Source organism: Phalacrocorax aristotelis, chromosome 2 (genome assembly GCF_949628215.1).
Source record: "Phalacrocorax aristotelis chromosome 2, bGulAri2.1, whole genome shotgun sequence".
NCBI lineage: Eukaryota > Metazoa > Chordata > Aves > Suliformes > Phalacrocoracidae > Phalacrocorax > Phalacrocorax aristotelis.
The window spans coordinates 120,876,896-120,890,907 of record NC_134277.1 but is presented as its reverse complement, the minus strand read 5'-3'; the positions used below and the strand labels follow the sequence as shown (position 1 = coordinate 120,890,907).

Here is a 14,012-nt window from a genome sequence, read left to right as displayed (position 1 = left end):
GTTTGTGGCCATTGCCTCTGGTCCTGACACTGGGCTCCACTGACAAGCCTGACTGTGCTCTTTGCACCCTCTCTTCAAGTATTTACACAAATTGATGAGATCTCCCCTGAGCCTTCTCTTCTCCAGGCTGAATGGTCCCAGCTCTCTCAGCATTTCCTCATAGGAGAGATGCTGCTGTCCCTTCACCATCTCCATGGCCCTCTCTCAGTATGTCCATGTCTGTCTTGTACTGGGTAGCCCAGAACGGGACCCAGTACTCCAGGTGTGGCCTCACCAGTGCTGAGTAGAGGGAAAGGATCACCTCCCTCGACCTGCAGTCAACACTCCTAATGCAGCGCAGGACACCATTGGCCTTTGAGGCAAAGGCACATTCGTTTTACCTGGCCCAGTTTTACTAAAATAAAAACTACTCACATCTTGTCTTCACTAAGGTTATATTGAGGAAGTAAGGTGAGGTAAGGTAAACACTTCATCACCCCTCTCTTTTTATTCATTAAAAACATCCTGGCTGAAGTCGAACATCCTAGAATGCACACAGAGACAGCTCTAAGAGGTGATGAGAAGGACACAGAACACAGGGGAATACAAGTTTTGGAATGTCTCCTAAATTTCTCTGACCTTTTTTTCCTGATATGGTACAAGGTGTGAAAAGAGAAAACGAAGGGCAATCTAAGAGTACATATGAGCGAGGCACACTTCGCCTAGTTCTCTAACTTAATTTTAACCTCCTACCCTTTATATAAGGGAGAAGTATACAAGGCCAAGCGTATACTTCTCACGAGGGAAACCTAGATTTGATTAAGTCCCATCTGAGCCCTCTATGAGTCCTAGTCTCTACTTAAATTTGAGTGAAATGGCTCTTCACATCATACTTTCATGCAAGAATTTCCAGGAGTGGATTATTAAAATCAGGATTGGCAGCAACCGCGGGCACTGGTCTGGACCAGGTTGGTTAGCAGCTAATAATTTATATAGGAAAGAATTAAACAGGCAAGGATCGGCTTTATTCTTCAGGATAGCAGTCCCCAAATTTTGGACCGTGGAGCACTGTCACCCGTTATAAATTTTCATCGCACCGTCAACCTCAGCAGCCAAGTTTTTACTGGAAACACGTAAAAGCGAGTTGATTTCACAGCGTTGGCCGTGCAAGCGCTGCGAGCCGGAAACCCGCGGCGTGGCAGGAGCGGGGCGCGGAGCCGGTTCCGCCTTCCCCCGGGGACGCGGGCGAGGCGGAGAGCGTGGGGGCAGCCTCGTACCCCCTCCTGCGGCTTAGTTACCTCCCCCAGGATGTAAGAGAGGTGCGGGGCCGGGGCGCGGCGCCGGGGCGCGGCGCCGGTGGCTCTCCCGCCACACACACACCCGCCTTCCCCCCCCCCCGCTGCCGGTGAGTCCCGCGCGCTGCCGCCGTTGCCAGGGAAACGGGCTGAGGGACGCCGGGGGGGCGGCGCGGCGGCGGCTGCCCCCCTCCTCCCGCCCGGCCAGAGCCGTGACTACCGGGTGAGTGCGGGGGGGCAACAGATCCTCGGCCGGCCCGGCCCGGTGCCGCCTGACCTCCGCAGGGAGGGGGCGCGGCGGGAGGGAGCTAGGCCGTTGCCGCCTCCCGCTCGGGGTGGGGCGGCCCCGGGCGCGACGCCAGGCGCTCCGGCACTAGCGGGACAAGCGCCCTGAAGTTGTCTTTCCTCGCCCTCTAAGCGAGGGGCTCGGCGGGCGCTGCCGGTGGCGCTGGGCGACGCGCCCCCATCGCCTCTCGGGCCCTGGGCCCGTGGCCGCGGGTGTTGGGCGGCCGGAGCGCGGGGCGGCGTGTGGCGAACCCCGGCCTCCCTCCCGTGGTGGCAGAACGAGTCCAAGGCAGGGCCCCCCTCCTGAGGGGGCTGCGCCTCTGGGCGTGCCTGCCTGGCGGCTGGGCAGGGACTGAAGCGGAGGGTACGTCCCCTGCAGCAGCATACGGGCGTCTCTGCTCCGGGAACGGCTTGTTGCGGCGGATGGGCGGGAGGCTGGGGGGCTGTCGCGGAATTAACTCCGTCTTCTTGTTGCAGTGCTTGGTGCAGCACCTAAAGCATCTTTGAGAGATCCGGTTTTTTGGCTTATATGCCTAGATAGGCTCTGCCCTCTTATTGCTGAGTTCTTAACTGATTCAAAGAATACAATAAACTTTCTGATATATGACTTAAAAGAGTTTTAAGCTTTCCTTTTCTAAGTTTCAAATGCATAACAGGTTGCACAGGCTCAAGAATGTGACGAGTCATTACTGAAGAGGAGACTGATTAAAAATTAGATTTTGTTCTCCCTCACAGAGGGTGTTATTCCGTCTCTTAAGTTTTTTCTCTCTTTAAAAAGCAAAATGCATAAGGCTAGGAAAATGGAACAACTTGGTTCAGGAGTTATTTCAGAACTTTATTACTCTCCATAAACTCTTGGGTTGTTTTTTTAAAGAATGGAATCTCTTTGTTTCACCCCATAATGATGCCATGCCAAAGTAGAATAGATCTTGAAGAAGATCTTTTGAAAACCTTATGGAAGGAAGAGGTTGCTGTTACTACAATGATGATGACTGACTTATAATTTCTGTCTGTCTTATTACTTCTTTGGGAAAATAATTAATGAGGAATGGGGGAATTAATTATGGAGGTTTAGTGGACTTGTTCTAACAGCTCACAGGGTTGTAAAGTTTTGGTCACACTCCAGTCCTGGGAGCCTAGGTGAGTATATTGAGGAAATATGTAAAAAAAAATTATAAAGCCCTGTAGGCTTGACTGTTGTGCTTCAGCAGACCGTATACCTAGCAGCGATCCCTTCTTGTTTTTTCTATATTGGTCATGTTGAGATGTATATTGGAAGCTGAGGGGTTGGTCATGATCCCAGTTGAAAATCCAGTATGTGACTGTTTTGGGACTGATGGTGTTCTTTCAGATTGCCCTGATTGGGAAACCGAATATGTTTGCTAATATAGCACAATCCTTTTTGAATGTGCTTTCAGGAATTCAGAGATGTTTTGGAGGTGTTTGATTTGCACTCCTTTGAGATTATTTTTCATGGAGTTGCAGCATGGCTATGTCTAGTAAGATGGTGCCACTATTAAATAAAGAAATCTACAAAGTGGATACATGTGTCTTTTAAGCCTTCATCCCTACTGAGTGGCTCTGAATTTTTTGCAAATGCTCTCATCATTTCAGAGCGTACAGCCTGTGTGAGATTAGGGTTTTATGCTGGTAAAATATCTGACTTTAAGATCTAGTATTATGATGCAGATATGATGGTCTGTTTTATAGGTAGCTGTTTGTAAGCCTTTTTGTACAGAGTTTTCAGATGGAGTTAAATAAAAAGAGGGCATGGGAGTAGTAGATGATTGTTTTAGTTTTGATACCTTGCAAAATAAGACAGGTAGGTCTGAAACTGTTGACATGAAGACAGAATGAGGGAGAGTGTCCCCTTTTGAAGGGTGATGTTAGAACTTATATTTCAGTTTTGACATGAGACAGAGAAATTTCCTATTCTTCTTTCAATACTTGATGCAGTTTTGGATTAAATTGTCATTTGGAAGATTGCTATCCACACTAACATCGAAAGTTAATACTGCAGTAGTGGCCCAAAATATTTGCTATCACGTTTCAAAACCCCATAGAAGTTCTAGTGACATTGACCTTATTTTCTGTGATATTTACAAGATTATTTACTGAAGCATTACACTTGATGTTAAAAGAGAGTTTGGAGTAGGAATAGAAATTGAGTGGTTAAAATGATCGTTATTTGTAAAGTGATGAAATCTCCTAATACAGAGAATTCTACTTATCTAATCCATCTTTCTGTGGGGTTCATGATTTTGTATACTCTTATGATCTTTGTATTAATCGCAGCATGAAACCATTGAGTTTAGATAGTATGTAGGTAAAGTGATTTTAACTGATTTTGAATTCTGTTTCTCAAAGTTGGACATGAGATAATTTACAGAACTCTTCTGGTTTTCTGAATCAGTTGCCTTCACAGTGTAAACAAGAAACAGCTTAACAGTGAATACTGAGAAAATCTGGATCAGCTAGGCTCTTCCTGTTTAACTTCAGAGGACTTGCCTGTACACAAAACTTGGGCTGGGAACTGTGATGAGGTAGGTAACCTACATTACAGTAATCTCCTAATATTAGGCGAACTGCATGCATCTCAAATGGCTTTGTACTGACATAGTTGATCACTGCCATTAAGAAGAGTAAACAGTATCTTTACTGGATAATGCCAGTCTCTGCATACGGATAAGAATCTGTCTAGCAAAAAATGGGTGTTTATATGACCTTTGAACTGTGTACATGATGTGAACTATTATGTGTTGAGAACAATTCTATGATGAAGCAAATTTAGAGGCAGTAAATCTAGCAAAAAATCCCCATTTCCTGCATTCTTTTCTCTCAAATATGTAATAAAATCTCATTAAGTTTTTTTTTTTTTTAATTTATTTAGTCATTTTACCATGTGTTTTGAGCCTTCTTTGAAAATTCAAGTTACTGAATCTGGAGCACAAACACCGAGTAAAGGTAATGATCAGATTTCCTAGATAAAAAGTTTTACGGTTTAGGATGTCTTAGTTTGGAAAGTAGATGGTGAGTAAGAATTAGCCTGAGCAAGCAGCAGCTCCAGTCAGCTTGGGGATATTGTTGATTTTGTAATTACCATTACCTTTTTAGTAGTTTTTTTTTCTTTTTTTTTTTTTTGGTTGGGTTTTTTTGTGTGTGGTTTTTTTTTTATTTTTATTTTTCTGTCATGCTGAGCTTTGTCTTGGAACTGTCATCTTCTAAGGTTATATTGCAGGACAGGTACAAGAATGTTCTCTTAATGTAGCTATATTGAATTGTATAAATTAAAATATTTTTCTGTTAATTTTCTTTTTAAACAAGACTTCTACATAGCATCAAGAAATAATTAGCTGCTAAGATCTGAGCAGTGCCACAAAATACATCTTTGTCCAACTGAACAAGAATGTGTTTATAGTTACTCAGCACTCGATTTGGAATTTGGCAAGATCTTCTCTTCAAGCTAGAAAACACAGATGCAATTTTATATTATTTAGTAGTGTGTTGTGTTCCCTTCTTTATTTAAAATAGTTCGTATGATCCTGCCAAATTTTCAACTAATTTTCTCTAATCTTTGCAACCGAACTATTTATATAATATACATAATGGCTAAAATTACTATTTAACTTCAAGTCACTCTGAAACATAAAATAATAAAATATATACAGCTTAAAATGGGAAAATACAAATAGCTTAAAATGGATAAACTTTAAAATGTTTATTTCTCTATTTTTTCCTCTTTGAAAAAGAGTAGTATCATTGTGTTAGGCACAAACCATGTCTTATGCTTGTCACTGTGGGACAATAGAGGTTCTTTGTGATTCATACTGACAGCAGGGGCTTACTATACGATTCCTTCTCAATTTGAACACAACGTCTTGCTGGGAGGAGCTGCAAGCACTCTGGAGGACAGATCATTTGGAATTTGGAATGATCTTGAGAAGTGAGAGAATAGGATGTAAATCAGTAAGAACAAGTACAAAGTACTATCCATAAGCAGAAATAAAGTGTATAGAGAAGAAAATTTTAGGTAAGGTAGAAAAAGACCTGTAGGTTGAAGTGCTACACATGAAAATCAGTGTCATGCTGTTGTGATAGATGCAAGGGTTATATCAGCATATGAAACCAAAAGCAGCATAATACTTCTGTTCTTAGTACTTGTGAGGGATCAGCTGGAAGGCTGGGGCCTCTTCAGGATATATGCGTGGAAAGACATGGATCAACTGGCAAGAGTTTGGAGGAAGGGAGTGGAAAGACAGTTGGAAAGTGTAATCTCTGGATGGGTATGGGTGTGTGTGAAAAAAATTAAAAGAATTTGGTCTGTTTAGTGTAGAGAAGGAAAGAGATAGCGGTTCTCCAATGTTTAAGAAGTTGTTTACAAGATGAAGGCAATCTGTTATTTTGTGTGTCCATATAGATACGACAAGATTATTTTATATATTAGGATGGCTGACTAATGGCAAGGATGGCTAACTTTGGTTTAAGTTTGCTTAGACATCTGGTAGAAGCTGCCACTAAAAGATTTCAAACCAGATTTGACAAGCATCTGTCAGAAATGGTTTAGATTTAGTTGAAACTGCCTTGGATCTTTCAATTCATGGAGGCATTATTTTGAAAATGGAATCTGTTTTCACATTCTACTACTCTTCTGTCATTACTGAAGGGGAAATAAAGTTTCTACCTAGTTGGACCCCTTCTGTTTTGTCATGGGAACTTTCTAAGTGCTTAATTAAATTATCAATTTCTTATTTTCTTTTACAGATCCTATGTCATTTTCACTTATATTGTCCCATTCAGTTTTGGCAGCTAGGCTTTGTCAGTCTTTTTTTTTTTTCTTTCCCTCCCCTTAGGTCTCATTTACTTTGTCATCTTTGCATCTTTTTACTAATTCCCTTTCCCTACTGTGTAATATATGTTTTTCAGCTTTGCCTTGAAGGCACGTTTCATTTCTTGAATGCCCTATCCCACCTGCTTTTCTTTACAATTCCCAGCACCCTCACACTGTTCTTTCACTTGTTTTTGTCTTTTTTTCTATGTTGTTCTTTATTCTTTAGCATATACAAGACATCGTCTTTTCCTCTTTCTTCTTTATCCGCGTTACTTCTGAAATAGTGAAGTTTAAAGTCTCCACAAAATGTACTTTGATGGAAAGATTATGAAATAAATGAAGGCGGTCACTTTAGGTAGCCTCCAGTTAAAGAGGTTTTTTTGGTGTAGCTAAGAAAACAAAGTGCACACTGTGACTGTATGTGATCTGCCAGTGCCTGTCCTCCAGTAGCTTTTGTCTATTCCAACCAAATTTGACAGATGGGTAGGAGTCTCAAAGATGTTAAGCTCTTCCAAATTCCATGAAAATTGGCAGCTAAGTAATGGAAAGAAAGACCCAAATTATTTCCTTATCTGAAAGAAAGGAGTTATAAATTAGCCCTTTACATATTCTGTAGGGTAGCAGTCAGCTGACTAATTGATTCGTGTCTTGATTAGCCAGCCAAGCTCCAAGCCAGTCCTATGCACATGCCCAGACAGGATTACCAAAGGAAGCTGTGCTGGTCAGGCTCAGTGACACTGAGGGGAGCTGGGCTTCTGTGAGGGAATGTTGCAGAAAAATCCACGGAAAACCAGACTTTACTGATTCTAATGTCATGGGAATGCTGTGGTGGTTTTTTTTACTGTAAAATGTTTTTAGTGTTTTTTCTCTGTTCTTTGTGACATCAGCGAGACCACCACTTAATAAATAGTGATTATTTTAAATAATAATGTGGTCTTTCATTTATCCATTATTCCTGGTTTACATTTTTTTTTTAATGGAGAACCTGTTATATCCTTCAAAATTTGGGTGGATCAATTTCACAAGTTCATTAAGACCTTAACCCATTCATGCCAGGAAGGTCTGAAGAGACAAGGTAAACCAAAAAGGATGCTGTTGGTTCTTCAGGCTAGAAGCATGATACTGTATGCTAAACAAATTATTGGAGTTTTGCTTTGCATTTCCTTGTTGCAGTGTATTGGCTGATGACAGATTTTTGTGCAATGTATGTGACAGCTTAAGAAGACTTAAAGCTTTCAAGTAGAGATGATTGCTCTGTGTTGTTTTTAACTACAATTTATTTGTCTGTTTATCTGTTCTGTATTCCCGGACTTTTTCTGAAATTCCATTTGTTTGTATTTCTGAATATTCAAATGAAAAGGTACTGGTGGTAATGAACTGGATTACTATAAGGTATCTCTGAAAAGACTGAATCAGAACTAAGTTATTGAGCAAACAAAGCTATAGAAGGGAAAGGATGAAAGAATTATCGTGTTGAAGTAAAACAGAAATCCAGCAGTCCTACTGTTCATCTGACCTGTGATATTGTGGGTTTGTTTTGGGGTTGGGTTTTTTTCAGACATTTAAGATTCATTCTGGGAGCTGATAAGGAAGTGGAGAGGAGTTTGTAGCTAAATCACAGGCTGGCTGAATTGAGTTAATTTGTTCCTGCTGAATGCGTGTTTTTTAATGCTGCTGAGAAAATTATGCTGTTGTAAGACTGAGTGTCAGCATGCCTAGAGCGCTTTTTCCTTTTCCACTATTGAAACTAAAGAAACAAATCTATCCTTACTCAATGTGAACTTTGTTGCAAGTGAAAAAACAAAACAAGTTTGTCCCAGGCTGTTGGGGGTGTTTGTTTTTGCTGAACTTTCCTTAGCCATTTCTGGATATTTGACTAATAATGTATTTATTATTCTAAAATAGTATTTTGAATTTAATGACAAAACCAAAACTGGCTTAATTATCATTAAGTAAAAGATCACTTAAACAGTATTCAACTAAATGGTTTAACAGAATGCAAGAATACATACCCTTAATTATAAAAGAGAAGGGAATGAGTGAATTAAAGAAGAATATGTTGTATTATGTCTGTAAATACTTGATCCAACTCTTTGTTTCTTCATTACTCTATTTTTAAAAAATGGAGTTCAAAAGTGTCTTCATTTCTAATGCTTAGAATAAGAGATGTGATTTGTACAACATATGCAGCAATTATGCCAAAACTAAATTTCTTCAGTTCTGTGGTTTCTATGGTAACCAATATTCACTGTATTTCATGTAGACATATACAACAGAATGGAAGATGGTAGGTTTAAGATTTAATAATCTTTGAAAAAATATTGTGCTATAGTACATGATATTTTAATTATGGGTAAGAGGACAGATCAAATAACTAACATGCTTAGTAGCATCAACATTGGTAGTAATCATCTTTAAAACATATTTGGATGATTCTTGTGGTAATAGAACCCCAGGTGCTCATTTCTAACAATTGAATTGAATTAGTTTTTTGCCTAAGCAGGGAGATCCTTCCTACTACTGCCAGGTCTTTTTCACCTCCCAGGAATAAGGAAGAGAATAGTAATTCTATTGTTTTGGTTTTGGACATGGGATGTGTGAGGAGGGACACTGAAATAGTAGTAGATTAGGTAGCACCTTTAGTCAGAGGTAGTTATAGTTTATGCGAATCCATGTCACAGAATGTGAGCAGCTCTTAAGGTATTTATTTTCTCAATACTATTTGGTAGAAGTATAATTCCTTTTTTCTGATTCAAGTCAGAAAGGTGGAACTCAAGAATATATAGAGAAAGACAAAGTGCATCTTTCATGACTATTCAAGACCCAGAATACCTGGGTTTAATTCCCTTACCTATTACAGATTTCCAGTGTCCTTGTTTTTCATCCTATTTAATTGGGGTTTTGTTTGTTGTTTAGAGTTCATATTTGCACAAAGGTCTGTGGAAAAAGAGTAGGGATTAAGTTTATCTGAGATGCAGACTGGCTGGAATGAACCACAAGAATAGTGGAATACTGGAAAAAAAATCAAATTTATTTCGATACTATTTCAGGTATTTATATGATAGTAGTAAGATCTCAGCTATAATATTTTTAGTTTTGGATACCATAAGAAGTTTGTGAGAGTTCGTTACTTTACCTTAATTCCCTTCTTAAAGCTTAGAGTGGCTGGTATGATGGACTAGTTCTTGGGATCTTGTTCCTGTGAAAGGAATAAAATACAACAAAGAACCTAAGGAATTTTTCTTGTCTTTTGTTGCTTTTAATAATAATTCTGATCTTTTTATTAGAGTTGGTGGTCTATATTAGCAAGCCTATAAAATTCTCCATGAAGCCTTGTTTTCAAGTGTGAGACCAGACCATCCCTGTAACACATATTAATGCTGCAAGCTGCTATTTAAACAACGCTGTTTATTATTTTGAAACATCTGCACTAATTGTAGTTTGGGAGAAAAATTTCAGGGATGCTAGTCCCTTTCTGCCTGTCCTGAAGTAAACCTGGGCTGCATTTCAGTGGTTAAAAGGGTTCACTGTATCACTTGAGGACAAGCAGAAATTGTGCAAGAAATTCTAGGACCATAAAACCAAATGGTAGAATGCTGTATTTGCAGAAATTTAACACTTGGAGGTCAGGAAATGATAGAATAAAATGAAGATTGTTCATGGAACGTTAGCTCCTCTTAAGTATGAATTAGTTTATAATTTTTATTTATGCTGACTGCATTTTGGGGAAGGAGGAAACAATTCCAACACAAATGGCATAGTCACCGTGAAGCAGGAATCAATGAGAACATTTTAAACAAAATTCTTGTGTGATTTGGCCATATCTATTGTGCTTATGAGGTAGGTAAGTAAACTAAGTGCAAATTGAGATTAATAGTGAATTAGAGTTTTGGTGAAGAGGTAAGTATGGGATTTCATGGAAAAACAGGTTCTTATGGAATAAGCTTTTTATGAAGCATATTTATAAATATCCCAAGACTCTGCCAGGGGAATGGCATTTGTTATGCAAAATATTAATACTAGGTTAGTGTTACGTGGATAGAAATTCTAACATGTGGATTCTGATCTCTTTCAATGAAAAAAATTACTTGAGGATTTTGATTTAACAAAAACTTTGTTTGTTCCTCATCCTTCTATTTGAGATGCTGGTATTAGAAATTTATTTTTAGCAGCTGGCAAAGTATTTCTGTTTAAGTACCAAGAAAGTAATTAAAATGCTGTCATATTTAGCTTTAGTCATATTTAATAATATATAAAATGTACATATATTTTTATAAATATATATATATATACACACACCCCTGATGAAAGATTCACAATGCTTTTTTTCCCTCCTTCCTTATGGAGTAGCACAGAATAACTTTTAAAAGGTTTACTGTAGTAATATGATTAACAGAGTGGCTATCTTTGTCAGAGTGAAAAAGTTAGTTTGAACTCTGTAAAACAGTTTGTGCAGAATAACTTTTCCTGAAAGTTGGAGGTATATAGTACAGAATTGTGAGTGCTAACTCACTGGATTTGGCTTATTTTTCTGGATAGGACGCTGTAAAAGATTTTTTTTTTAAATTTCTGTTTTATAGCTACAGCTGTGAACATAAATAGTATAATATTTGTATATATTGAGGCTAATATTTTCAGCAGGTATTAAATGAACTGATTTGTTTGCCAAATCTCAGATTGATGATACTTTTGTCATCAACTACAGGTTTGTACAGTATATATTTTTTTGGTGGGTTACTATGTACAGTGGAATGCATCTTTGAGTTATGTATATGATTCCTTATCAGGCAAGTGGTGTTCTCGCCTTTTTCTTAACACGTATCATGTATCAGATAATAGCTCACGTATCAGATAATAGTCTGTTCATACCTTGTTCCAGATGTATTACTGGCTATATAAGCAACAGCAAATTGAAATAGTTTCTTAAGCTTTTTTCCTGGATTTCATCCTTCTGTATGTAGTATTTTTCTTCTCTTTCCTTCTTTCTCGAGCTATTCTGTCTGTCAATACATATGTTCTTTGACTTACTAAGAGTTTTATATTCTTTTATACTCTTGGAGCTAATATGGTCCATCTGGTCTGACTGTCAGGATGAGCCTGTAGGAGAGTAGAATATTGCTTTGCAGAGTCCAAGAAGCTGACATCCTGTCAGAGATACAGTTAAAAATTCCAGCTTGCCAAATCAGCGTATTTCTTTGAACAACATTGAGCCCCGCCATTGGCGAGACTTGTTTCAGAAAATTGAAAAAGCCACCAAACTTGGAAAAAATAGGTATTAACGTGCAAATGACATGCAGGAATGGCTCATATGATACATTTTCCAAGGAGAGTTGCATAGGTGAAAATGTGGTGACTTGAAACTTTGTTACATGTGTTATGAACTTTATTTAATTAAAAAAAAATTTCCATAGCTTTAGTTTGAAAGGTTTTGTTCATATTTTTCAGTTTCCAAGTCTGTTATGGTAATACAGCAATAAATCTGTCTGATTTTTGTCTAGAAAATCAGCTGTGGGTTCACCATTTCTTTCGGCAAGCTTGGTCCTCTTATGTTCTTCTAGCATCTCTTTGGAACAGACTTGAGTTTGTGTTTGATAGATCAATAATCTGAGGTATAGAGAGTGTGAAGAGCATATTTTGGTCTTGTTCTTTGTTTTCTCTGTCTGTCCATCCAGTTAGACTCTCGGGCAGCTCTTTTCCCTTTCAGAGAAATTGGAATAAATGTACCTCTGTTTTTTAATAGTTCTACTTACAAGAATATGGGATGCTAAAATCTATGATCTATGGGATATCAGTATTTTATATTGATGAAGACTGTAATATAGGTGTTGGGTTTTTTTTTTTTTTGCTTTTTTAATAGTCAGTTTTTGTAGGTTGATAGTAGTTGGAAGAGACAGTTTACTGTGGACTTCTAATATGCCAATTGCGCAAGCTGGGGCTGGGGGGTGGGGAAGGGGAGGTGTACACCTGGGTCTCAGTATGGCAGTACAATTATTTGTCAAATACATGAATTTTAAGGGTGATAAAATATTTTGGTAAATTACCTCAGCTTGGTGTCCTGTGGCTTAACCAACTAAGTTTTCAGACAGTTTTATTTTTTGAATTATAAGTAAATAATGTTTATTTTGTTTATTGAAGTAAATCTGAGTTACAAGTTTATGTGCAAATAGGTAGATTATTTTCCTCTCGTGTCTTCTGTCCATTGAGGTGACAGTGTTTCAGAGTACGGGTTGATGGACCTCCCTTCTATTGACAGTTTCTTAATTAAAATTAATCTCATAGGTTATCCATTTTGTTTTTCACATTTTTCTAGTTAGTGTTGGTTACCACTGTCATGATAGGCTCCAAAATCACCTGCATAATTTAAAAAGCCAGGCCACATAGGTTGAAATTTGGTGGTCATGTTTCTCATTTGCTTTTTAACTGTAATTTCATTACTCAGATAGGATTCACTGTGTGATTTGTACTGCCATCAACTGTTTAATTGCTGCTTTTCTGTTAGTAGGAAAAGTGAAAATGGATTTGCTAACCTTTAAAAATACTGTAGATATATCACTGATGGAATAAATTTTCTTGCTGATGAAAATTAGAATTTTTAAAATGTGTATATGTGTGTATATATATATGCACATGTATTATTATCTTTCTAATCATTAGGCTGAAAAGTACTACCAGCAACAATGTTTGAAACACAGTTATTCTCCTGTTCTTCTAAGGACAGTAATGAGCCATGCCAAGGTACGTCATCTACGTCTTCTATTACACAGTTTTCAAAGAGTTTAATGAAGGGCTTAAGTTAAAGGTATAAGAAGTTATTTTATATTTTGTATTTGTAATATTATATAACACTAGTCCTCTCTCTTGCTTCTTCTGTCACGCTGCCTGAAAAAAATTCATACAAATGATACATCTGTAGACTTTGAGAGTCAGTCATTGACTTACTGGGGTCACTCCATCCTCTAATGATAGTTCAGTTTTTTATCTGAAAAGAAAGATTGGCTGTATTTCACTTTTGATTTCAATGTCACTTTTAGATTTTAAGGAAATGGTAAATAATTCCACTTTCTCACTGATTCTATTTCTAGCTTGCTTTTACAAAGGTGTTAGAAGACTTGCTTGTATAAATGTCTGCATTTACCAAGGAAAACCAGAGCAGTAAGAAAGTAATCTTACACAGATTAACAGATTAACAGTAATCTGTTAGTTACAGTAGTCATGTAAAGAAAGGAAATATTTTTACAACAACATTAATGTTAATTTAGTAAAATGTATGAGTAATAACAGTAGAAGCAACTAGGGGAAATTAAAGTAATGTTGGCCTCAAAATCTGAATTTCTGTGTTGTGCTTCAGAGTGCAAAAGTTATGACGTCTGTATATGCTTTGTTAGGATTGTGATGTGTAGGCATCCTATGAAGGTTTCTGGCTGTAGGAACAGGCAGAGCAAGATCATATGGAATAGGTTTTGATATCCATTTTAATGGGCTGTCTTTTCAAACAAAATCTTGAAAACGATCTTTTCCATTCCAGTAAGACCGTTTATGATAAACTAAAGTTAAAAGAGCCTTGTGTAACCTACAGATTTTGAATGTTTTAGGCTGACACTTTAATTAAGACACTAAGAGATTAT

The 14,012-nt window shown here is 38.0% G+C and overlaps 1 protein-coding gene across 3 annotated transcripts in view; it reads left to right on the top strand.

Moving 5' to 3' along the window:
• The first annotated feature begins 1,182 nt into the window (after nucleotides 1–1,182).
• CCDC178 (coiled-coil domain containing 178) overlaps nucleotides 1,183–14,012 on the top strand; it is a 193,726-nt gene continuing 180,896 nt past the window's right edge. For 2 of the 3 annotated variants that reach the window (XM_075084950.1, XM_075084949.1), the window contains exons 1-3: nucleotides 1,183–1,497; nucleotides 3,973–4,102; nucleotides 13,042–13,122. In XM_075084950.1, the coding sequence (XP_074941051.1) occupies nucleotides 13,108–13,122 (15 nt within the window). In that variant the 5' untranslated portion in view covers nucleotides 1,183–1,497; nucleotides 3,973–4,102; nucleotides 13,042–13,107. Of the gene's footprint in view, nucleotides 1,498–3,972; nucleotides 4,103–11,889; nucleotides 11,997–13,041; nucleotides 13,123–14,012 lie in introns of those variants that run through there. The other variant, XM_075084951.1, reaches the window with a different exon arrangement.